At 43.9% G+C, this 25,857-nt stretch overlaps 1 protein-coding gene across 30 annotated transcripts in view; it reads right to left on the reverse strand.

The window, feature by feature from the left end:
* The window catches only part of LOC143040991 (uncharacterized), a 577,258-nt gene that overhangs the window by 78,163 nt on the left and 473,238 nt on the right, over nt 1–25,857 (reverse strand). For 28 of the 30 annotated variants that reach the window (XM_076212488.1, XM_076212484.1, XM_076212489.1 and 25 more), the window contains 9 exons: nt 24,018–24,190; nt 22,467–22,687; nt 19,369–19,526; nt 19,052–19,140; nt 8,731–8,847; nt 7,252–7,363; nt 5,529–6,534; nt 5,148–5,218; nt 2,655–2,786 (listed from right to left, as the gene is read on the reverse strand). In XM_076212488.1, coding sequence (XP_076068603.1) covers nt 2,655–2,786; nt 5,148–5,218; nt 5,529–6,534; nt 7,252–7,363; nt 8,731–8,847; nt 19,052–19,140; nt 19,369–19,526; nt 22,467–22,687; nt 24,018–24,190 — 2,079 coding nt within the window. The remainder of the gene's footprint in view (nt 1–2,654; nt 2,787–5,147; nt 5,219–5,528; nt 6,535–7,251; nt 7,364–8,730; nt 8,848–19,051; nt 19,141–19,368; nt 19,527–22,466; nt 22,688–24,017; nt 24,191–25,857) is intronic. The other 2 variants (XM_076212475.1, XM_076212498.1) reach the window with 1 other exon arrangement.

Raw genomic sequence — 25,857 nt, forward strand, 5'->3', positions numbered from 1 at the left:
CAAGATAATAGAACTTTCACTCAAAGAAGGAAAGGTATCGCAAGATTGGAAAGATGCAAGCATAGTACCAATATATAAAGGAGGAAATAGGGAAGATCCTACAAACTTCAGACCAGTATCCCTTACAAGCACAGTAGCAAAAATATGCGAAAAAGTTATCAGAAACAAATGGACCTAACACTTGGAAGAAAATAAAATAGTAAACCCTAAACAATTTGGCTTTAAAAGTGGAAGATCTTGTACCACAAACTTAATATGCTTCTACTTGAGATTAATTGGGATAATACAAGAAAGAGATGGCTGGGCACATTGTGCCTTCTTGGACTTGCAGAAGGCATTTGACAAAGTACCACATAGAAAATTAATAAGAAAAATTGAAATAATAGGAGGAATACAAGGTAAACTACTGGAATGGATGAAGGATTTCTTAAGTGGGAGAAAAATGAGAGTGGTACTTAGAGACAAAAATTCGAACTGGAATGATGTGAAGAGTGGCGTCCCGCAAGGCTTTGTATTGGCTCCTTTAATGTTTACCATATATATAAATGATATGGATAAGGGAGTGAATTGTTACATGAACTTCTTTGCTGAAGATGCCAAATTACTCAAGAGAGTAAGAACAGAAGATTGCAGATCACTACAAGAAGACCTGGACAAAATATGGGAATGGAGTCAGAGATGTGAAATGAACTTACATTAAGAAATGTAGCATAATGGAATTTGGAAAAAGCAAAAATAGAATATCAGGTCAATATAAAATTGGAAACAAGGAAGTCAAAAAAGTCGATTCAGAAAGGGACCTGGGAGTGATTATCCCAAGTGACTTGACACCTGATAAACATGTCAATAAATTATTTGGAGAGATTTTTAACTTATTAAGATCAATGAAAGTGACCTTCGACTATATGGATGAAGAAATGGTAGAGAAAATAGTGGTTACACTAATAAGACCTAAATTGGAGTAACACTATGGGCACCTAGCACAAAAAAGAACATAAGAAAATTAGAAAGAATCCAAAGAGCAGTGACAAAAATGGCACCTACACTATCAAATTTGACATACGAACAAAGATTGGAGAAATTACATCTATCAACAGTGGAACAGAGAAGAGAAAGAGGTGATTTGTTGACCATTTACAGAATTATGAAAGGGATGGAAATTCTCAATAGAGACTTATTAAAATGGGACAGAAGAGAAACAAGAGGACACGAAAAGAAGCTAAAGAAGGACAGTTACAGAAGAGACTTGAAAAAGAATAGCTTCCTACATAGAGTGATTGATGTCTGGAACAAATTAAATGGAGAAACAGTGAGTGCCAAAACTATACAAGATTTTAAGAATAAACTGGATGCGGAGAGATACGAGAATGCGTCACTACGAGCATAGCTCTCATCCCGTAAAATACAACTAGGTAAATACATAGAAAAAACAGTAGTTAGATTCAATGAGGCAGCAGAAAGGAGGGACAGCAATAATAAAAAAATAATTCATTACCTCCTTAATAGTCTAAACACATAGGGCAAAGGTGATGGCTTTGGCCTGCTACATACCTCCTGGTGGAAGCTCTTCATTTTCTTCTTAATATTTGTGACCCACTCCTTATCATACTAATTTCCTAGTTTACCCATTGGCCAGGTCTATGCTCAACAGTAACCTAGTACTCATAAACACTTGAGTACTAGTTCCACATAGTTTAAATGATCTCTGAAGCTTCACATAAATATATAAAAGACAATGATGAATGTAAAAAAAATCAAGTATGTGAGTAGAGAGGATAGAGATTGAAAAGAAATATGTACGAGCAGTATGAGAAACTAGAAAAAAGTGGGAGATGAGAAACAGGAGAGAGGTAAGAAAATAGTAGATTATAGAATACTTTTGGAAACAAGAAAGAAGTTATGAAGCAAACAGTATACAAAGAGCAAGGGATAAAGTGAATATACAAATAAAACTGAATTGGGATGGTATCTTATTGCTATATATCTACCAAGAGCTTTTCCCCCCTTATAAGGGGGGGTAGCTAAGTCAGAGGCACATACCTATTCCCACCCATTTCACTACCTTCCACTCCTCCCATCTCAGCTCCTACTGGTTGACAGGTCATCCCTGCATCCTCTAACTGCCCTGGGTCAAACACAATGCATCAAGACACAGTACATTTACAGCAGAAATTCCTTTGGGCTGCATCAAAATATCATTCACTCATAAGCAAATACCCCCCACCCCCACCCCCATCCCTCCCTTCCTTGCATAACAGTATCATCCATACACAGTCATTTTCCACTCATCACTATCTACCTTCTCCCTCCCCATTCTTGCTCAATGCCCCCTTCACTCCATCCATCCATCTCATCCTCAGTCATCCTCTCAAGTTCACTCCCTCCACCTCTGCCTTGTACACCCCTTTTACTAATCTTTCATTAGCTCTATCTGCCATCTCCTTTTCCATTCCCACTCTCTTCCTCACCTTCTTGTTTCTCACTCTATCCAATCTAGTAACCCCTGTCATACCTCTCAGACATTTGCATCTAATTTTAGAAGCTTCTGAATGGGCAAGAGGTGAGGGAAGTAAGAATAGCCTGACTGAGAAGAGAAGGATGGGAGGACAAGTGGAAGACAGGCAGAGGATGAGGCTGCAAATGGTGGTACATACACTGAAGAGGGGTAAAACACCACGGATGGATGGCAGAACAGGTGAAATGTTGCTTGAGGAAGGACCACACATGAATGGACAGGTGCACAGGTTCTTTGGAGCCTGTATGAGGGACAGTAGTGTTCCAGGGCACTGGAAAACAGCAAGTAAGGTGCCACTCTAATAAATGCAGGGTAGACAAGAGAGAATAAAGGAACTACACTCAATTCAGCTTATATGCACAAGGTGGGGAAGGAAAGGAATGGTCAGGATGATTAGGAATAATGCAAGTTTAGGGCAGAAATGGGTTGCATATACATAAGGGTCTGGCATTAAAACAGGTCAATGAGAAGTTTGTGTATAAAAGTAAATTCTGATGCAACTTTATTATGACCTCAAATAAGTTTGTGACAGTGAGGGCCAACATGCTTTACATCAAGTATCAGCCAAGTGCAGGAGTGAGGGGAATTGGCTAATTGTCTAAAATTGAGTGGTGAAAGAATTTATATGAAATGGGTTAGTTTTACATAGAAATGGGCTGGAACATGGGTGCATGATTCTGGCAAAGTTGTTTAATCTATATATAGAGGAAAGTGGTGTTGGATTGGGTCATGCAATGAACCCTTTCATTACAATGGGGCACCCAAAAGATTTTGTTCAATCAAATACAAGTTGATTTTATTTAGATGAAGGAAATACTGGACAAACTGGGGTTTCGAGATTCCTTTCTCTCCCAAGTCTACTCCTTAACTGATAAAATAGTGATTTGCTAGCAAGAATAGAATCACTTGAGTACATCACAAGGATGAAAGGGCTAGTGGAAGTAATGCACAACACTGGGCACTTAACTGATGCATATCTACAAAGAGAAATACAGCAGGTGATACTTTGATACTATTGTAGGATGACAGTAACACTTGGAGAAGTATCTGAACACAGAAGTTTATACCAAGTGCTGAAAGAAGTGAAATTATAAGCACAAAGAGGGACAAAAAAAGAGAATAATGAAGGTGAGCTTAAGTGTGGTAAACTGAAACATGTATATCACGTGCAAAAAAGTACTAAAAGAGAGCCTTGAAAAAGGTGAAAGTTGAAAAGAATAGGTTTGGTGCATATAAAAGGTGTCTGAAGGTAATACCAAGCACATGTTGCTGTATAGATAAAGACTTTTTGAGATATTGTTCATATGTGTAAGATGTAGAGAAGTTGTTGTTATTACTGCTATTGTTATTGTTAGCCTACAATGTTTATGACATTGGAGTTATGGAGAAATCAATTCATCTTCTCAGGCTCTTGCCAGATTTCCTTTTCCAATTATGATATGGTCTTGTATTATACTGTAAGAGCAGAACACCCTATAAATATGTACTTGATAATCTGTAAGGTAGTCTGGCAGCAAGGATATATAATCTGTTTTGTTACCTATCCTGTGTAGGTATGTCGTATATGATGTATGGTGGTGACAGTGGAGGCTCCTTGTGTGAATTTAGTCTGTTCTGTTTAGCATAAATTCTATTTCATGCTGCATTGCTTCTGACCTGGGTAGTGGACAGGGGACAGAAATGACCCTTCATCCACAAGGAGCCAAGATAAACAAGAAACAAATGGTTGACAAATGGGAGTGGGATGGGTGGAGGGGGGTCCATCCTTTGGCTGGCTATCTCCCTTACATTTGGAAAGGAGTCTTTTGGTATATAGATATAGGTGTTCCAACAATGGGGGGGATGACCAAGAATCCTGTTTGGGTACAGACTTTAACAATACTAGGAACATTTAGCATCTTATGACTACTGGTATTTCATTGTATTTCATCTGGGAGCTGTGGGTCTCCTGCAAGAGAGACCTGGGGCAATGGATTGATTAACTGATTCACAATCAATAACCAGCACTTCATCACTGGGGACAATACCATACCAGAGGTGGTAAAGGAAATATTTATGGAGGGAAGCAGAAAGGAGGGGTAGTAAGAAGTTAAAAGTGACTGGAGTTCTCATCTCACTGGAGATTAGTCTCCAATCACAAGAGGATGCTGCATGACTGATAAGTTGGAGGTGCTACTAGTCCATAGCATACTGACCATAGTACTTCTGTAGTCAATACCCAATACAGGGAGGCTAGGGAATGAAAAAGGATACTATATGTTACACTGAACATCCCTTCAAACAGGAGATGCCAAGATGGGAGGTGTGTTAAACAAGTTTTAATTTGTATGTGAAGTGGATGTGTGGTTTCTCTCAGCCACCTTTTCATATGGGGGAAAGAGCCTTTAGGAGTGTGTACATGCAGAAAGAATGGGAAGAAAACATATGATTTATGAATTAATATTTGATGCAAGAATAAACAGTGAGATGAATGGAGAATGTAGAAAAGTGCTTGTGAAGAAATGATGAAAGCATGGAGGCGGCCACAATGACAAGAGTATTGAAGGGGTGAGAAGAATGTTGGATTCCAAATTTGCATTCTGCCAATGGGTAAGCCAAGTGTTACTATGAAATGGTTACGCTTGACACTGACCTGAGTATATACTTGCTGAGTCTCACTGCACGAGGTCAACGTAGAATACCCAGATTCAGGCAAATGCTCGTCTGAAAATAACAAAGCCTTTAAAGATGCACAGTATCTTCTCATAGAGCACCCAGAAATTAACAGGCTTGAGGTGTTGTAACAGTACAATAAATCTAAGCAAGACAAAAAGAATATATGATAACCATGACCTAAAATAGCTTCTCTACATTTTGTTCCAATTAGTGATACTCCATATCCATTACAAAGCTGCAGAAAAACAAGACTCCTTATGCCCATGTCAGGGTACAAGAACATAAATAAAATGACTGCTTTACCCAAAATCAGCTCACTCTATAATAACAATAATAATAATAACATAAAATTTCTTACATTTAGCATCATGAACTGAGAGTTGGTCTTTTTGTTGCTGCTGTTGCTGTTGTTGTTGCTGTGGCTGTTGTTGTTGCTGCTGTTGTTGCTGTGGCTGTTGTTGCTGCTGCTGAGGTGGCTGCTGCTGAGATGCTGATGGCAACTGTGATTGTTGTTGCTGAATTTGTGATGGCTGTTGTTGCTGTATCTGTGATGACTGTTGTTGCTGTACTTGTGGTTGTTGGATTTGTGATGGTTGTTGTTGCTGCTGCTGCTGTATTTGTGGTTGTTGTTGTTGCTGCTGAATCTGTGCTTGTTGTTGTTGTTGTTGTTGCTGTTGTTGTTGAATCTGTGGTTGTTGCTGTTGCTGTATCTGTGGCTGCTGTTGCTGTTGCTGCTGCTGCTGTTGTTGCTGTTGCATTTGTGGCTGCTGTTGTTGCTGTTGCATTTGTGGCTGCTGTTGTTGCTGTTGCATTTGTGGCTGCTGTTGTTGCTGTTGCATTTGTGGCTGCTGTTGTTGCTGAATTTGTGGCTGTTGCTGCTGTTGTTGCATCTGTGGTTGCTGCTGTTGCTGTATCTGAGGTTGTTGTTGCTGTTGTTGTATTTGAGTTGTGGATTGTTGTTGCATTGGTGTTTGCTGTTGGGATGGTATTTGTTGATGCTGCTGTGGCTGTTGCTGTTGTTGTTGTTGTTGTTGTTGTTGTGTCTGCTGTTGTTGCTGAGAAGGCTGTTGTTGTGTAGGAATTTGTTGCTGTTGTTGTGGTTGTTGTTGCTGTTGTTGCTGCTGCTGTTGCTGCTGTGGTTGTTGCTGTGGCTGTGTTTGTTGCTGCTGTTGTGCTTGTGAGTCTTGAAGCTGTTGTTGTTGTTGTTGCTGCTGTTGTTGTTGCTGTTGTTGTTGCTGTTGCTGTTGTTCCTCCAATTTCTGCTTGCGCTTCTCTTCTCGTTCTCTTGTAACATTCTGAATCTGATTCTGAATCATTTTGGCAACTGAACGCTCATCATCTTCAAGGATCATTCCCATCTTCACCTGAAGGATAAGAAATACAAAGGCATGAGTGTCTACCATTCATATTATATCTCATCACTGTATACAGTGAGACCTCTTATTAACGGACGTTAATTAGCCGTGTTTGCGGTGTTTTCGCTGTGTTTTTGGTGCTGTTGTTTAGTGCGTGCAATCACTATGCCACCCAAAAACCACTCCAAAACACCGAAAACACAGCAAAAACACTGCAAACACAGCTAATTAACGTCCGTTAATGAGAGGTCTCACTGTACAGGCATTTCAATCCCTTCAATCATACTGAAACGGTCAAGTCAATGATGTAGTAAAGGAAATTTTTGAGAAGGAAAGCAGATGGATAGTAAAAGTTAAAAGTGATAAGCAATTTTCTATGGGTGGAGACTGGTCAGATTGGTCTCCAATCATGAAAGAATGCTGCAAGACTTTAATTTGTGGGGTGTCATTAAAGTCTTTTAAGTATTGACTGCATAAACTCTATTCTGTCAATACCCAGTACAGGGATACAAATGTCTACAGTACAATATTAACCATACTACACTTTCTATAAAAACAAGTTTTTATCTATCTCACTACCTCCCTTGTAAAGTGGAAGAAGCCTTTTGGTATACAAATAGATTAGTCTGGAAAAGGAAAATAAATGCACAAACAGTTTTTCCTGTCATCTATGACCACTCATGCCAAAGAGTCTTGATAGACCTTATATCTCATCTACATCCTTACCATGCCCTGTGCTATCTCCTCTGGACTATCACTATTGATGCGGAAGTCAAATTGAATTGCTTCATTCTCCTTGTGCTTGTCCTTTCTCTTTTTTGCATCCACTACACGCAACCTGAAAATTAAATTATTTCTAACTCGACAGAAAATGTGTGTATGACTCTATAATTCAGTGTAACACAAATGACAGTAATATTTTGGTAAGAACCAAAGCAACTTTCAAGTTAAATGAAAGTATTCTCTACAAACAGATGACTGGAGTAGTTAATTTCATCCCTGGACAAGGTGCAGGGATGACCCGTCATTCAGGAGGTGCTAAGATAAGAGGGAGGGTGGAGGGGTGTGGAGTGTATTCAGGGATGGAATGGGTGGGAATGATTTTGTGCCTTTTTCTTTTTGGCTACCCCCCTTGTAAGGGGGAAAAAGCCTTGGTATATGTATGTATGTATGTACCACTGAAAGTATGGTCTACCTAGCTTGGAGGCACTCAAAATTCTGTCGATTTTCATAAACCATGGCTGAAGCTCTTATTTCATACATAAGAGCTTATGTAATTAGTGAGGAACAGTGTGGGTTTCAGTAAGGTAGGGGTTGCATGGATCAGATTTTTGTGGTAAGACAGATATGTGAAAAAGCTTTAGCAAAGGGTAAGGATGTTTTTTGGGCCTTTATGGGTTTGGAAAAGGATAAACAGGAAGACACTGCAGGAGGTTTTGGAGATATATGGTATAGGAAGAAACCTGTGAAGAGCAATCAAGAGTTTTTACAAGAGTAGTAGAGCCTGTGTTAGAATTAGAAATGGAGAGAGAGGTCTGAGGTAAAGATGGGACTTCACCAGAGATGTGTTATGTCACCATGGCTGTTCAATTTGTACATGGATGGGGTGGTGCAGGAGGTAAATGCAAAGGTAATGGGAGGGGATTGATGATGGTTAAAGAAAATGGAGAAAAATGGGAGATAACCCAGTTGTTGTTTATTGATGACACTACACTTGTAGCAGGATCAGAGGAGAGACTAAGGAAGTTAGTGACAGAGTTTGGGAAGGTGTGCAAAAGGAGGAAGTGTCTTGCTGCATTGCTTCTGGGCCAGGGCAATGGGCAAGATGCAGGAATGACCAGTCATCCAGGAGAAGCCAAGAAAGGAAGGAGGGAGAGAGGGTTGGTGAATGGGAGTGGAGTGGGTGGAGATGAAATGGGTGGGAGTGGAATTATGTCTTTTGACTTTGGCTATCTCCCTTGTATGGGGGGGAAAGACCCTTTGTATATGTATGTATGTATGTAAGAACTTGAGTTACAATAAGAAGTCAGCAAGGGTGAAGATAAAGGGGAAAACAAATAGGTGCTGGATGGGTATGGAATGGGTGTGGGATATGTGATGGATGTTTTTGTTTTTTTGTTTTTTTATGCCTTGGCTTACATTTGGCACAAAGATATAGAGGGCTGAAGTTCTTCTCAAAGCCTAAATTACATGGCCTAGACTCACCTTAGAAGCACCTTGCTGGAATCTGATGCAATGGTCTCCTCCTTATTGACCAGTTCAACCTTGATCCCAGTGTCTTCTTGGAAGAACTGATGGTTGAGGAGGTCTCGCACTGTTGGTCTACCATGAAGAAACAAATTTTTAAGAATTTTCGCACTGTAGAAAGTAATACTTACAAGTTGTTATCATTAAAGCTTAAACAAAGGCAGGCATCACTCAGCTGAATATAATTAAAATCTCTCTATTGTATACAGATTAATAAAGATAATTCTCATCCATTCAACAATGAAGATAATCTAAACAGAGACACATTTCAGACCAGAGATGTCACTCTGCCACTTAGAATCACCTGTCTTTGACTAAATCAAAATCTATTAAGTTGTTGTATTCCAAAGTACAAGTTAATATTAATAATGGTTCTGTGAAGCTATTCCTTGTTTTTATATTCAGTGCAAAAGTGAACAAATCAGGAATAATGAAGTTATTCAGTTTAACATCATGAACCAAATAGATAAGCAAATTAATATATACTTCAGTAACAACAAAGAATACAAAAAAATTATTTCTTAGTCTCTTCATTATGCAGTAAAATCTATAATCATGTTACATATACTTGATAAGACAAGATCTGATTAAGTTGTGCAGAGACAGGGTGGTGAACCTACAAGATAGATGTCAAGAGAGATTCATCTCCTTGCCACCCATCATCAAAAACCATCAACACCATTATCTAGATGTGTGGCCCCAAGAGGTTGACACACTGTCTCTGGACTGGCCCAAAGATCTCTCCATCAATTTCAATTGTATTTCCTGTCTTTTCACAAACAGAGAGTTGATAACAAATGAGTGCTCCCCTCTTCCTACTACTAGAAGTCAGTGACATAGGAACTGCCCCATACTAATACAATACAGTCCTTCAGATGAATAAAATTGCTTGGTGAAAGCTGTAGAAATATGTGAACAGGAGCCAGCTTGGATGGATTAACCAACTGAATAAATCCAACTACAGGTAACTCAACATATCCAATAAATGTGTTCCTAGAGACATTGAGTAATATAATTTTCATATAAATAAATTTTCTTCATAAAATACATGTTCAGTGCCTTCCCGACTTTTCTTAAGTTGGCTAAGTTGAGTTTCGGTCCACAAAAATATCTCTTTCTAACATAAAAATATTCTTACCATAATAAAAGCTGTTTTATTTTGTAATGTTTTATACATTACAAAACATATCCTTATCATAAGAAATGAGATGATATGGTATGGCAGAGTGGCAGGACAGCATGAGGCAGAGATGCTATCATCTCAAGGATGACAGTAAGAATCAACAACATGATGGACTCCCTGAGGCATACATGGGTGTGACATATGGTGGCCACTCCATGAAGCTGAGCCAGCCATAAAATTTGATTTAGCATGCACTGCATTTTTATCACTTCTTTTTTTTAACTGGTGTTATTTCAAATTCAAACAAAGTCACATAAAATATTGAGTTACCTGTATTTCTATTCAAGAACTATTCCTCATATGAATAAAACTACTGTGATTTAGTTGAAACACCATCTATCATTAGCTTCAATGGAGTCAAGTGAACAGCTTTAACCCCTACACTCCACGGGCTGACCATCAACTAGATAAAATAATTTTGTCATTTTATATATATATATATATATATATATATATATATATATATATATATATATATATATATATATATATATATATATATGTATATATATATATATGTATACATGTATGTACATGTATACAGGGTGGAGGGGTGTGGAGTGTTTTCGGGGATGAAATGGGTGGGAATGTTTTTGTGCCTTGTCCTTTTTGGCTACCCCCCTGGTAAGGGGGAAAAAAGCCTTGGTATATGTATGTATGTATGTATATATATATATATATATAAATTAATAATAATAATAAAATAAAGAAATAAAAAATTCTTCTGGTTCATTTTCCTTGAGAGGAGAAAGGTAAGACCCTGAGGATGACCAAGAGCACGATGTAGTGACACGGAATAAAATGATCAGGAGGCACATTGTAAGGAATCAATCAATCTGCTGCCCCAAATCTTTCTTGCAGAAGACCCACAGCTCCCAGATAAATGGCAACAGACACAGAAGTGGCCCACAAGTCACTCAAGAAGGAGATACTGTGTTGTTGTCCAGATAAGGATAGAGTGGGGCAATGTAGGATTAGGTGTTTGATGTCTTCTGTATGGTGACTGCATCTGGAGCAATTTGCTTCTGTGGCTAAGCCAGTTCTATGTTGGTATTGTTCTAAAACTGGATGGTGGCCTATATGGAGATGAGCTAATGTAGTTCTTGCTAAGGGAGTGATTTCTCTATAGGGCTGATGTCTGTGGGGACAGTTTGGTGGAATATGTAGTCTGATGGTCAGTCTTGATGTGTTTGTTTTGTGTTTTTGTATTGAAGTGTTGCATGGTAGAGGTGGTAGTATGCTGTTTGGTGTGGTTTCTTTGTTACATTTAGTTGGCTGTATTTGTGTTGTGTGCTATAGGGAGGATCCATCAGGCATAACAACTTGAGCCATAGTGGAATACGGAAAAGCATGGCAAGGGCAGCCAAGTGTTTGCAGTGTTACTAAACCAGAATGATTGATTGCTTGATTAATTGACTGATCCAAATATCTAGGTTATGGATATGACTAACTGAAGTCAATTAATCAAATATAAAATTAGCCAACAGACTAACTAGCTCAAGGACATGGCATAAATCTGATGTTCCTGTACATGTTCTTAGCTTTCCCCCTTTTCTCTGTCCCTGTCTGTCTGTCTGTCTGTCTGTCTGTCTGTCTGTCTGTCTGTCTGTCTGTCTGTCTGTCTGTCTGTCTGTCTGTCTGTCTGTCTGTCTGTCTGTCTGTCTGTCTGTCTGTCTGTGTCTCCACTCCATCTCTTCACTCGATCTCTCCTCAACTCAGCTCCAGCTCTCATCTTCTCTCTCTCTCTCTCTCTCTCTCTCTCTCTCTCTCTCTCTCTCTCTCTCTCTCTCTCTCTCTCTCTGCAAACACCCACTAGAAAACCATTCCACTTTAACCTTCTGCTACCATGAACTGTGTTAAATAGTCTGTTATGGCTAACACCAGCCAAGAGCAGGGATCCATGCTGAAAAGATTAAGGTCATCTCCACTAATCCTTTCACTGTTATGGCAGACTTCAGAGATTTTGTTCTCCATAATGCCTATTTCATTCATTTGAGGGAAAGAGAATGTGCTTAAGGAAGCTACAGTACTCCTGTTCCCAACAACCATATCCAACTTACTATGCTATAGGAACCAATGTCTGGTCCCTGCAAGAAGTGGTCCTCCAAGAAAATGTGAAAGAAAATAGTTTCCTAGCTGCCTGCCTTCAAAAACCTGTCAACACCCTCATCTCCATCTGGAGGTGCAACCTCAAGGGGCTGATACTCAGCCTTTGGACTAGACTTGAGAATACCAATGCCATTTTGTGGGAATTTTCCACAAATCTGTGGGAGAAATTTGCTCACATGTGATGCTTTGTGAGCAAGTTATATGTTGCAATGAACTTATTTGTGTATATAATAATTCCCTCTTTCTGTGGGAAAAAATGTAGAAATCCAGATTTCCTTGAGGGAATTTTGTGGAAAAAAAATATCACTTATTTGTGGGAACTGGCATAGATCACAGTGGCAACACTGCTTGAGATCTCCTTCTATTAACTTTCACATTGTTTCCTCCACCTTTTCCAGAAAGGAAAACTGACAAGTGGGGGTTGTTGCTCTCCTACTACTACAAGCCAATGACATAGAAAGTAAGTTCAAGGTTATTCTTCACAACTATAAACTATCCTAATAAGGCATATGTAACTGATAAAATGATCAAAGGCACAAATGTATTGCACCTTTATGGAGGATGGTCAACATCTTTTGTTTACAATATGTATGGTATAGTTTACAATGTAGACAGCAATCTTTGTTTACAATGTGTACACAACAACAGAGGACCTGGCACGTGATGGATGCAAGCAAAACAAGTGTTGTCAAACCTTGGTCAAAAAGCTATTTAGAAAGAACCCAATAAAGTTTATACGACTCCCCCTGGTACAAATTTCAGCAACCCTCAATACATTTCTACAAAAACCCTTCTTTCAGTCTGACCCAATAACACAAATATTTGTTCAAAAGCAAACCCAACAATCATTCAATCAATCTGTTGCCTTGAGTCTCTTTCTGCAGAAGACTCATGGCTTCCAACACATACCCATGAGGTCAATGACAGGCGACGGTCCTGCAAAGTGGACATCAGAGATAATCATCTCCCTGACACCCATCTTCAAAAACCCATCAACACCCTCAACCCCACCTGAAGATGTAGCACCAACTGCTACACTTTGTAGCCCCAAGGGGCTGACACTTGAGGTGTCTAGACTGGGTCCAAGATCTCTCTCCAACTTTAGCTGTATTTCCTCCACCTCTTCACCCAAGAAGAACTGACAGCATGTGACTACAGTACTCCCCTTCTACTCCATAGGCTAGTGACAAGAAATATCCCACATTAACATATGTATCTGTATTTCGTCACTGACAATTCACCAGTACCTCTACCTTTATATCCCTAGAGATTCATGGGAAGGTCTAAGGACTACTGCCAGCCACTATGGGGCTGCAGGTTTTCAATCAGTGAAACTGGCAACAATTATCTTCATTACACATTATATCCACCGGTAACTGCATGTTGATATTAAGAACTACTCATAACCACATAAGATCAACTCGATCCTCACATGACATTATGAACTGTCTAGAAGAATCTGCTACAACAGCAACTGCACCTACTTTTCCCAAACGCCCGAGGACGACCACGAGGAAGAGCAGGAGCTCCCATTGGACTCAATACTCGAGTATGGACTCGAGGAACACATCTTCTCCAGCAGAAACCTCCTGAGCGAGCTGCTCCTCCTTGGAGTCCTTGGCGAACAAGGAGTCGATGAGCAGCAGCTGCTTCCATCAAGGCAGGCGGGGCACAAACAAGGTGCTGAGGAGGAGGTCTGGATACAGCTGCCTTGCTGCCGTTGAGACTGCTGTTGCTGTTGATGCAGCTGTGGGTGGTGCTGAAACCCATGGTGAGGGTGATGACTGTGGTGAGGGTGATGACTGTGGTGAGGGTAACCGGGCGACGAGGCCCTGGACACATCGTCTAGCGAGCCCTGGGCCACCAGAGGCGAGGGCGAAATCACGACTCTTTGCGGCACAACACATAAACTTCGAGACCGCTGAGTTCGAGGGTCCCTGTTGAAATCACCACAGGGTGTTCCTGGAGGCGTCCACCGATGAAAAGTCTCTCTCTCTGTCGGCGAAGGAAGCTGAGGACTCGCGGTCCGACTCGGCAACGACATAACACTCGAGCTCGGCCGACCCACCGCCGTCGCCGTGGCGGCAGCCGCCGCAGCCGCCGCCGCCACGGTCAGTGTTGTCACGCCCTGCCTCCTGACCTGCGTACTGGTCTCTCTACACATCAGAGTCAAACATGGCATGGATTCGAACCCCACATCGGGAGCCCGGACCTCCTCGATGAAGGTCTGGCGCGGCCCCGTCACCCAAGACCCCACCAGGAGCCCGTCGGGCCCCACCAGGCATTCCTCCGAGTAATACTGGTGCAGTACCCGCCTTCGCAGCATCCTGGCTCCTCCTGACGCAGCAGCTTCCCGCCAGCTGGCTCGGACGGGGCCATGGGCAGCGGGACAAAATTCGGCGAAGTCAGTCAGTCTCGTCTCGCGCGCGGTGCCTCGCGGCCACCAACTGCTCCGCGCTCGCGAAGGAGCGGCAGCGGCACCCATGGAGGAGGAGGACGTCGCCCGTCGCCGCCAGCCGACGCTGCGAGCTGACTCACCACCTGATACTTGCGCGGCCGATCCGATTCCGACAGCATTCCTTGGCTACAACCTTGCAGTGACAGGTTTTCTTGTCACGACTGGGTGGGCGACGGAGCAACGCCACAACTCCAAGCGTCCCAATTTGCTTGCAGAAGCTACGGCTCCCTCCTCCGGCAGCGAAGCCTGCCCTGTCTCTGCCAAGCACGATGCCCGCTTCCTGAACCTTGAGCGGCGCGACCTCTTCCAGGATTGGTGCCATCGACCTCCTTCTCCTCCTCTTCCTCCTCCTCCTCCTCGAACCTGCTCGACATCGTTGGCGCCAGACGACTTACGAAACGCAAGACATAGCATAGCCTCCCTCGGGCCACCTTCGCAACTCTACGTCCGTCCCCTATTACGCAGCACAACCATACTGGCTCAACCTTCAACCCCACCACCTAACGACCCGGAACCCCTTATTAGAATCCTTTTCAAGAACTCCCGACCACGACTTCGAGCCTTATCTTAACCCTAAAGGAACTCAATTTTTTTTATCATTCTTTAAGAAAATAAACCCGTGCTTAGGTACCACATGCGATTGGACTTGTGAACTAACTGGAATCAAAACAGGACATCCATGTGGCTTTGCACACGTCAACAATTCCCAAATTTGATCCCACACTTGAGTGGGGATCGAAACTGGGGGCCGAGAAAGGACCGTGAGAGGTGATCCAGATTTGCCAATTACTTAACTATGACCAGGCACTTCTCCATCGACATAAACAAGAAACGAAGGTCTTCTTTCATTCACAAGAAAATAGATCTCAAATGTCATAACAATATGTCCCATGTAATACGAGTCAACGACTTAACATTCATTTACATAAACACCAAAGATGTGGAGTCTTCGGTAGATCTCTTGTGAATGAATAATCGAGCAAAATAGGGAACTGTGCGCCCTTATCCTCTTCATACATAGGATACACAACGGCAACACTCAGTAGAAGAATTACTCTCCACCTCCAAAATGGTACCCCCCAAAAACTCACACCCTCATATGTCACAACGCCACTATAAGAAGGGAAATGTTGGTGGAAACCACAAAAATCCTTGGACAAACGCTGGATACCAAATTCTTACATATTCTTGGACTTTCTTATAAAAGAGAAAATCGCCAAATCTACGTCTCCAATCAAGAGACCTACGAAGTCCACCACCCCACGGAGTTCCACCTCCATTCCATCACCTTGATCATTTGTACGTGACCTCGCCCCGTGCCACGAATTCTCATCATACCATTATATAAATTCTGTCACTGATTGTCATTAATATCACCTGAAAATGTACAAAGTGTACGAAACGTCGTGAATAGACTGAGAACGCTCCACTGTGTTTTACTATGCATTTTGGGAGCAGTATTTCTGCGTTCTATACGCATAATTATGCAGTTCGCAATGTAGAATGTGAACAAGATCATAAATACAGAAGTCGCTGTATTTTTCAAATATATACATATATATATATATATATATTGCATTATTACGATTTTGTTTACAAATAAAGTCACTAACTGTAGAGGAACTCCTGTATACAGAAATACAGTATGTACTCAACAATGAAGTATTTACGTAGTTCTTGTATGGCGTCGGTCAGGATCGGGTGTCCCTAATGGTGCACCGACCGAGACCCTACCTGTCCCGAGTCGGCCACAACAACAACAACAACAAAAACAACAACAACGACGTCATTGGGTCCAACAGGCTCCTTTGTTTTTTGTTTGAGGCAACAAAAATATTTACTAGTCTCGTTTCTATGCGTCCAATTATACTCCACTCTTTTCCAAGCTTGTTCTTTATAGACGGTCCTATTGTGATTAAATGGCTATATGCGTAAATGTTTGTAAACGATAACAAACGTTTATTATTGGTATACTGTGTTCGACTCAAAACAAAAGCCAATTTTTCGTGACAGGTTGGCTGCCAGATCTTTGATAATTCCCCTACCTATAACCGTACCCTTAGCCAAGTGATTCTTTAACCTCACAACTATTCCATTGTTTAAATTCGTCGTTATATTATAAAGGGCGCTGCGTTGTCCTAAATTATCAAAATTCGAAGTTATGCAAATATATATAATAATAAAAATGAAAAATAATATTTTTTTTCGGTGGTCGTAGTATGAGCAGGTACTTCGACTACTGGTAATCTGGTCTTCAGCCCAAGGCAGGCACTTCGAGGAGAGGGCAGTTCCCACGTAACTGGTTTGCGTGAGGCCAAGAAGGTCCTCGCCGGGCTGGGCCACCAGTAAGGATGTCGACAAATAATCTGGAGTGCCAACCTTTTACACATGTTTCTCCTCTCTCTCTCTCTCTCTCTCTCTCTCTCTCTCTCTCTCTCTCTCTCTCTCTCTCTCTCTCGCACAGAAGGGCCTGATAGGATGTGCGTTCCTTCAACAAGGAACTACCCACTCACCAACTTTAATAGAGATGATAGGTGGTAACGGATAAAGAACTGCCTTGTGTAGGCCTTATGGTCTCTTGTAGTCTCCTTCATTCTTATGTCCTCATGTTCTTATCTCTACTGAGATATTCAGAAACTGGCCCATGTACCACAGGAAATGGAAACTTAAGAACGATCGTCCAGATATGCGGGTTAGGGCGTCGTTACTTGTGGCGAAGGTCGAGGGGATGGCAGTTCGAACCCTGCCACTGGCGAAGTTGAACCAAGGGCATGGTTAATTAAATTCCACGCTACAAAGTCCTCTGTAAGGTGCACCATCCTAGCCTCCCAATGTTTTTTTTGTTTGTTTGTGACATTAAACCATATCATCACAAACAACTCGAGTCTTGGTGCACGAGCGCCTGCTTCTTCGGCGGTTTCCTTCGACTTCGACTTTCCCCCGAAGTCCGGGAGCGGGATCTGGGTCACGGGGAAGGTCTGCAGGTGCAAGAGTCATTCGGTGCGCCCACCCCTTATAGACGGCGAGTAGGTGTATAGCCACACTGCAAAAGACCGTGTTATCTTACCCTGCCGCCCTTCACGCTTCAGTGAGTGACCGGTAGCCTGAATCGGTGGCCGTGGTCGGTATCATTGAGGCCCCGGGTCTCCCGTAACGAGAGAACAGGAGGAACGGATTATCTGAAGAACGACCTACTTCGTCTACCAGTGCCGTTCTTCACATCACAAGCATATCAAGTTATCGACATCTTCCTCGACGTCACACATCGACGGTGAGGGAGGGGGGGCTCTGGAGCATTCCCCTATCCTATTTTCCTCCTCCTCCTCCTCTTCTTCCTCCTCCTCCTCCTCCTCCTCCTCCTCCTCCTCCTCCTCCTCCTCCTCCTCCTCCTCCTCTGTCCCCTGAAGACGCAGTTTCCACGTACTGCACCACAACACCCGCCCGTAGCTTTTTTTTTCGGCATCTCGTAAATGTCACTCACACCAAAGATCGGCCCTCTTGCTGACTGGCTTTCCGTTGTATCCCATTACCTCGGCACGCGGGGCCCAGCGGTATCCAAGTCCAAACGAGCAACACCCAGCACCGTTACCGAGATGTAAGAAAACATAAATTCAATGCAAAATATGTATGGTACGAATGGGAGTGAGAAAGAGATGAGATGGTGAGAGAGAAAGAGAGAGAGATATGGGGGGAGGGGGGGCAAGTGATTTTACTTAGCTAAGGAGCAACTTCCCGACCTGAAGGAATTTACAGCTCTCTCTGGGTTTTACTTTTCCAGTAGGTGCAGCCCAGAGTGGCCGACATTTGGTCTCCGGACTGAGCGCAACACCTCTCTCTCTCTCTCTCTCTCTCTCTCTCTCTCTCTCTCTCTCTCTCTCTCTCTCTCTCTCTCTCTCTCTCTCTCTCTCCATTGACTATCTTTCACCCAACCGGCGACTGCTCCCCTACCCCTTCGTACTATCGACCGGTAACATGGAAAGAGTTCCACACTAGCGCAGCACAGACAAGATTCCACACTTTTTTTTTTCAAACAGATCTATGGAAAGCCCCAGGGACTGTTGCTGGATACTGTGGGGCTGCGGGTCTCCATTCAGTGAAGCTCGAAACAATTATCATAATTATTGTCATCATCATTATCATCATCATTATCATTAACCATTACTATTGTCATCATCATTATTATTACTTTTATCATTATTACTATTATTTCCATTAACATTACTATTACCTGTACATTTATCCTGACTACCACCAAACTATTTTACTCAGATGAGGCAAACCTATACATGAAACAAGAACATAAGAATGAAGGAGACTACAAGAGACCATAAGGCCTACACTAGGCAGTTCCATGTCTATTACCACCTGTCATCCCCATCCACAAAGTTGTCTAACCGTTTCTTATAAAAAAAAAACAACTCATGATAGATTCCCTTGTCGCTGTGCTTCCAAGAGATTTTATTCAGCTGAAGGAAGTCCCCTCCCCCGATCTCCGACTTCGGGTGTCCCAAAAGAGTTCGAGTACTCACCTGTCGGCGTTGTGCAAGTGCGTGCACCACTCAATGATGAACTTGACGTCGGGATCCTCGATCTTGTTGAAGCTCTGAGGCCGTACGCCCTGAAATGGAAGACAGATGTAACTCCAGAAGAACTCGAATTTTTCTCAAAAAAAAAGGGGGCCAAAAAGGGGGAGCGCCCCCAACCCCTAACCCCAAAAAGGGGGAGCGCTCACCCCCAACAAAAAATAATAAAGGGAGGGCGTTCCCCAACACCCCAAAAAGAGGAGCGCCCCCCCCCAAAAAAAAAAAAAAAAAAAACAGAAACAGACCCAGGGCTTGGCCCTTACCGTCGTGACTTTCTTGTAGATCTGCGCCGGGCCGGAGCACTCCTTGTACGGGTACTCGAGCGTGGCCATCTCCATCATGCACATGCCGTAGGCGTACACGTCCACCATCTCATCGTAGTGCTCCTCGTACACTTCGGGGGCCATGAACTCTGGAGTGCCTTTGGGAAGAGAACAAAAAATAATTAGAATTAAGTTCATTAAATTAATTAATTAATTGATCAAAATAAACAGATTAAAATAACTGAATTCATTTAAATAAATCGAGATAAAATTATTAAAATGAAATAATGAATAAATAAGTACAATATGAAAAAAAAGTTAAACGAGTGTGGAATAACGTTCAACGGGGAAAGGTACAAGGTCCTGTTCACACTAGAGGTTATAACCGCCGCGGTTTAATTCATGGCGATTCAATTATAATGTAAGTCAATAAAGGCACAGACAACTGCGAAGTTTCTCCTTGACTATGTGGTACCGCCGCGGTGTCCGCGCGGTTCAATCCTCTAGTGTGAACACCTTTAAACGTTCAACGTGGAAAAGCGTCTTGTCGGGGGAAATACGTTCGGAAGGGAATGAGAATGGGAGAAAGCTGTGGGGGTGGGGGATTACGGAGGAAGACAGGGGGGCGGGGTTGGGGGGAGTGACAGGATAAGGAAGAATAGGGAGGAAATACATTCGGACGGGGAAATTAGGGAAGTAGAAAAAGGGGGAGAGGGTAGGAGAGGTAAGGTTGGGGGTGGGAGGGGGTAAAGGCCTGGAATGGGACGAGATCACCTCCCCCTCCCTCCCACACCCTTTTTCTTTGGGGTAGGGAGGAAGTTATATGTGTTATTTGGATGGTATGGCTGTAATTATAGCATTATCATCATCATTATCATCATCATCATCATTATTATTATTATCATTATCATTAATTCAAAACAAATTATTTTGACCATCAGTCTATCATAGGGGTCTTTGCCTAAGCAACCCGCTCTCGCCCGAGTTGGCTTTCGCCACGACGACAACCACGACATACTTCGCAATTTTATTCTGGCCAACACAAATTTGCCTCATCCAGCTTAGGACATGAAACCATCAACCGACCCGCTCAGGTACACTGCATGATGCATCATTATGGCTGCCGCCAGACGATTTTATTCGAATTAGGGCCCATGGCCGTATCAAAGGGTTTATAATCACCTACAGATTTCTTTAGAAATCCAATCGAGTAGGAGGATTAATCACGTGGTGTGCCTGTAAAGCCTCCTCCTGGACTAATTAAGCCCGACCCGCCTTGGACCAAAGGGATGCCGCCGCCCAGGTCTTTCCGGTCCTTGCGGCGGCGGACGCCGCCACGGTAACAAACATGTGCAATGTGTGTGTGTGGGTTTTTTTTTCCGTGCTTTCTATGGCAGATCGCGTACGAGAAGAGAGAGAGAAAGAGAAAGAGAGAGGAGAGAGAAAGAGAGAGAGAGAGAGAGGAGAGAGAAAGAGAGAGAGAGAGAGAAGGAGAGAGAGAGAGAGAGAGAGAGAGAGAGAGAGAGAGAGAGAGAGAGAGAGATAGATAGAGAGAGAGAAGATAGATAGAGAGAGAGAGAGAGAGGGGAGAGGAGAGAGAGAGAAAGGGGGGTGAGAGGAGAGAAAGAGATAGAGAGCAAAGGTGAGAGAGGAGAGGAGAGAGAGAGAGAGAGAGAGAGAGAGAGAGGGAGAGAGATAAATAGAGAGAGAGAGAGGGAGAGAGAGAGAAATAGAGAGAGAGAGAGAGAGAGAGAGAGAGAGAGAGAGAGAGAGAGAGAGAGAGAGAGAGAGAGAGAGAGAGAGAGAGAGAGAGAGAGAGAGGAGAGAGAGAGAGAGGAGAGAGGGAGAGGGAGAGGGAGAGGGAGAGAGAGAGAGAGAGAGAGAGAGAGAGAGGGAGAGAGAGAGAGAGAGAGAGAGAGAGAGAGAGAGAGAGAGAGAGAGAGAGAGAGAGAGAGAGAGAGGAGAGAGAGAGAGAGAGAATGAATTATCGTGCATCGAGAGCACGACTCGGTGCACTAGTATTGAGTGCCCCTCCCCACTTTATTTTATTTTATTTTATTTATTTATTTATTTATTTATTTATTTATTTATTTATTTATTTATTTTTTTTTTTTTTTTTTTTTTTTTTTTTGGGGGGGGGGTGTCTGGTCTGGAACACGGGGCCTTCGAGGAGCACCTTATTCTTCTTCTTTGATCCGCCTCCTCGCAGGAAAAGAAACTCGAAACCCGAAGGCGGTGTCTGCTTGCAGCGAGAACAATGGCCAGGCTGGAGCACAAGTACCCGAAATAAAGAAAAAAGAAATCCATGGCACGCTTGAAATACTACAAACACAAGTCACACGCAATAGAAACCCGTCTTCAAATCCCGCTCGTGTTCTTCGTCATAAACAAAAAGGAAACGTTGATAATTCCCCATAAAGCAGAAAATATAAATTTATGATGTTTTTAGTCTTTACTACATGGGTCTTGCGTCACCAGAATTGGGACTCGAACCCACCCCGATAGTGTTGTTGTTGTTGTTGGTGGTGGTGGTGGTGGTGGTGGTGTTTGTTGTTGTTGTTGTTGTTGGTGGTGGTGGTGGTGGTGGTAGTGGTGTTGTTGGTCTGTCGACGCCGTCAGCGAGTTGAAACGCCAGCCTATCGACCTCCTAGGCTCCGACCAAAGGTCCTCCACCCCGAGTATGTTGTGTTCATGCCCGTGTTACTCGTGATGAGCATTCTGTAAAGATATGTGTGTCTGTATGTGCGGGGCCTACAATCACCACCAGGAAGAGAAAGAGGAGGAAAAGGAGGAGGAGGAGGACAAGGGGAAGGAGGACAAGGAGAAGGAGGACAAGGAGGAGGAGGACAAGGAGGAGGAGTGGGACAAGGAGGTGGAGGAGGAGGTTGAGAAGGTGGAGGGAAAAGAGGAGGTAGAAAAAGAGGAGGAGAAGGAAGGCGAGGAGGAGAAGGTGGAAAAAGAGGAGGAGGGCAAGGAGGAGGAGGAGGGGGAGGAGGAGGGGGAGGAGGAGGACAAGGAGGGGGAGGAGGAGGACAAGGAGGGGGGAGGAGAAAAAGGAGAAGTAGGACAAGGAGGAACTGAAGAAAGACCTGACTTACCTATGACGGACTTAGCGCAGGACCTGTTCTTGAGGGTGGCCAGGCCGAGATCGCCGATCTTGACGCAGCCGGTGGTGCCCGTGATGAAGATGTTGTCGCACTTGAGGTCGCGGTGGATGATGGGCGGCGAGCGCGAGTGAAGGAACTGGAGGCCCTTCAGGATCTGCCGGCACCAACTTTTCAGCACCTTCTGGTTCACCTTCCTCAGGCGCCGCAGATACCTGCGAGGGGAGTTGAAGACGTTGAGAGACAAACACGAGGCCGGGAAACGAGTATTTTCCATTAGGAGTGTGACCCCATAGACTACTGTGGCACCAGAGGATTTTATTACAGGGGGAGGGGGGAAGGGGGAACCAGGGATCAATGAAGTCTCGATGTCGAGCTTCGAATACCCCCCCCCCACTTTTTTTCTCTAAGGTTCTGGTACGATGTGGCTACGAAGCACCTCAAGAGGCAAGAAAAGTCCTATTTCGTTTTCTTATCACACGGGAGTCTGGAGAAGGGTGAGTGCGGTTATGTGCTGTCATGGCGTTTAACCCCCCCAACCCCTACACACACACATACATACATACACACACACACACACACACACACACACACACACACACACAACACACACACACACACATTAATTTATCACAGTAAGTGGGTCTGTATCGCTATCATCTCTGGTTGCATAAAGGTCAGACCACCTGTAAACGAAAGCTGCTTGGCTCTCAGTGCCTCTCAGTGCCTGGCTTGGAGGAGGAAGAGAGAGGACGCAGGGGTCTGACCGTGCAATGACAGACGCCTAATGAGTGTTGTCTTTCTTTTCCACTAGACGCCCTAACTTCTCTCTCTTGCTTTCTCTCTTCCTCTCTCAAACACACACACACACACACACACACACACACACACACACACACACACACACACACACACACACACACACACAAATATACACACAGCCATCAAAGCCACCGACTTTCTATTGACCTCATGCAGACAACCCATCATGGAGGGAAACGCCTTCCAGCTCGTCTTGGGCTCCGCGCACTAGACGACCTCCTTGGAGGCCTTGGCAATCGATAGCGACGACAGGCTATTCCAACGCCGTCAGGATCAAAGACCCGGCGGGTCGTGCCAACGTCCCTGTGTCGCCATACACCGTCATCACTCTTCCATCCTCAGCAGAGAGGCGGATCCAGTCACCCCGGTGCGCTCTCGCTCTCTCTCTCTTTCTCTCTCTCTCTCTCTCTCTCTCTCTCTCTCTCTCTCTCTCTCTCTCTCTCTCTCTCTCACACACACACACACACACACACACACACACACACACACACACACACACACACACACACACACACACACACACACGCACACACACACAGAATCACGAGTCCAACATGTGATCCAAGACCATGGTGAATCTCGCAGACAAGCACATACACACAAGAAAAGAACGACTATGGAAATAGACTGAAAAAATAAACAAATAAACAAAACAAAATTCCCCGTAGGATAGAACGCCCCCGGCACGCCCTGGCCAAAGACCAGGACACTTCGAGTACTCACTGTTTGAGCGTCCCGGAGGTCATGAGTTCGGTGACGAGAACGATGCAGCGGCGCTTGGGCATGGAGACCTCCCAGTAGTCGTAGAAGCGCACGATGTTCGGGTGCTGCAGCCCCTTGAGCATCTCCGCCTCCTCCCGGAACCGCTGCCGCTCGTTCCGGTTCCATTTCCGCTCCTGTAGGAGGAAGAACCAAAGAGGGGTCAGCTGTGAGGGTCACGTGGGTGGTACTTGGGTCAGTTATGGTGATGGTGGTGATGATGGAAATGGGAAACAAGAACAATGCATAAAACGATTTCGATGACAAAGAGAAGGGATGGAAGGAGGAAGAGGAGGAGAAGGAGGAGGAGGAGGAGGAGGAGAAGGAGGAATATAAGGAAAAAGAGAAAAGGAGACGAAGGAAAAGGAAAAAGAAAGAAAAGGAGAAAAGGAAATGAAGGAAAAGGTGAAAGAGGAGGAGGAAAAAGGAGAAAAAAGGAGGAAAAAAGAAGGGAACGGGTTGGAGTATTAGAAAGGGGAGATGGAAATAAATACTACAATACATACCAGTGCGTATGCATGACACGGAGCCCCCCTACTCTAGCTCCACCGGATCCCACCCGACGTCCCCCTCCCCTCCCTGCCTCCCCCCTTGAGCGACTAGCATGAAGATGGTGCCAACCCCCCCTTCCCCCCCCAAACCAGTCCTACAGACACTTGTGACGTCACCTGTGCCATTTGTGCCGTACGTGTCGCACAACTTGCTGTAACCCATATGATGGATTATAACAAAGGAAGAATGACACAGCCTTTGTAAAGCGTTCTCGACAACCCCTCCCCGCTCCCCTCCCCGTCATCCCCCCAACCGTGGAAAGGGGCAGGGGGGAGGGGGAAGGGGGCGGGGAGAATAATCCATCAAAGTGATTGCCGTCATGCACAAGAACTAGTGCAGGAGCGACCGTGCATGGATGTACTCCATGAAGTTCAACTTGAGCCCCAGTTCTATATTGTATGTAACCCGCGGCCCCAAAGGAACCGGCCACGGCGACCGATTCAGTCCGTAAACTCAGAGAAGACATTTTGTGCTGTCTGCAAAAAGGGAGTGTAGGTCAGTAGTATGGGGGTGCTCTGTGTGGTGGCTGCGTCTGGGGTAATTTATGTCTTGTTGCTACACTGGTTTCCGTGTTGTCATCGTTTTAATGCTGGGTGGTGACCTGAACGAAGACGTATCTGAAAATTTCTTGCTTGCGATTTCTCTGTTGCGTTGATTTCGGGAGGCGGGAGGTGTTTGTGGCATATTTTGACAATCTACTGAGGAGTCTCTGTTTTGTGATACGAGTGCGTATGTTTTTATGTGGCCGTATTATGAGGTATTGGGGGTAGGTTAATGTACCTATTTGAGTAGAATACTTAGGGTTCTATGTTGCGTTGGGTGAGTTGCATATATGTGTGATGTGATGTGACGTGACGTGAGAGGTGAATGGGTTCAAGGGAACTTGGGTAACTTGTGTCCTTATCATCACGCTGCGTTGGTGGCGTCGTCGGCAGCGTGCTGGTCTCGCATTCGCTTCGTTATGGGTTCGAATCCCGCACTTATCTCAAGATTCCCAGCAGTGACTGTTAGTTACCTGCCCCAACGGTCCTTCAAGCACATAAAAGGGCAAATGTGAAGGCTTCGGACACAGCTACTCAGCGTCTCCTGGCGTGTTTGGTTTCTGAGTGTAGATGTATTGGTGTTGTTTTAATGCAGTTGTCATTATCAATTTGTTATATAGTGTTGTTTGTAGGATATGTGTGTGTGTGTGTGTGTGTGTGTGTGTGTGTGTGTGTGTGTGTGTGTGTGTGTGTGTGTGTGTGTGTGTGTG

Source organism: Oratosquilla oratoria, chromosome 30 (genome assembly GCF_046742065.1).
Source record: "Oratosquilla oratoria isolate Oo_2021 chromosome 30, ASM4674206v1, whole genome shotgun sequence".
Lineage (NCBI taxonomy): Eukaryota > Metazoa > Arthropoda > Malacostraca > Stomatopoda > Squillidae > Oratosquilla > Oratosquilla oratoria.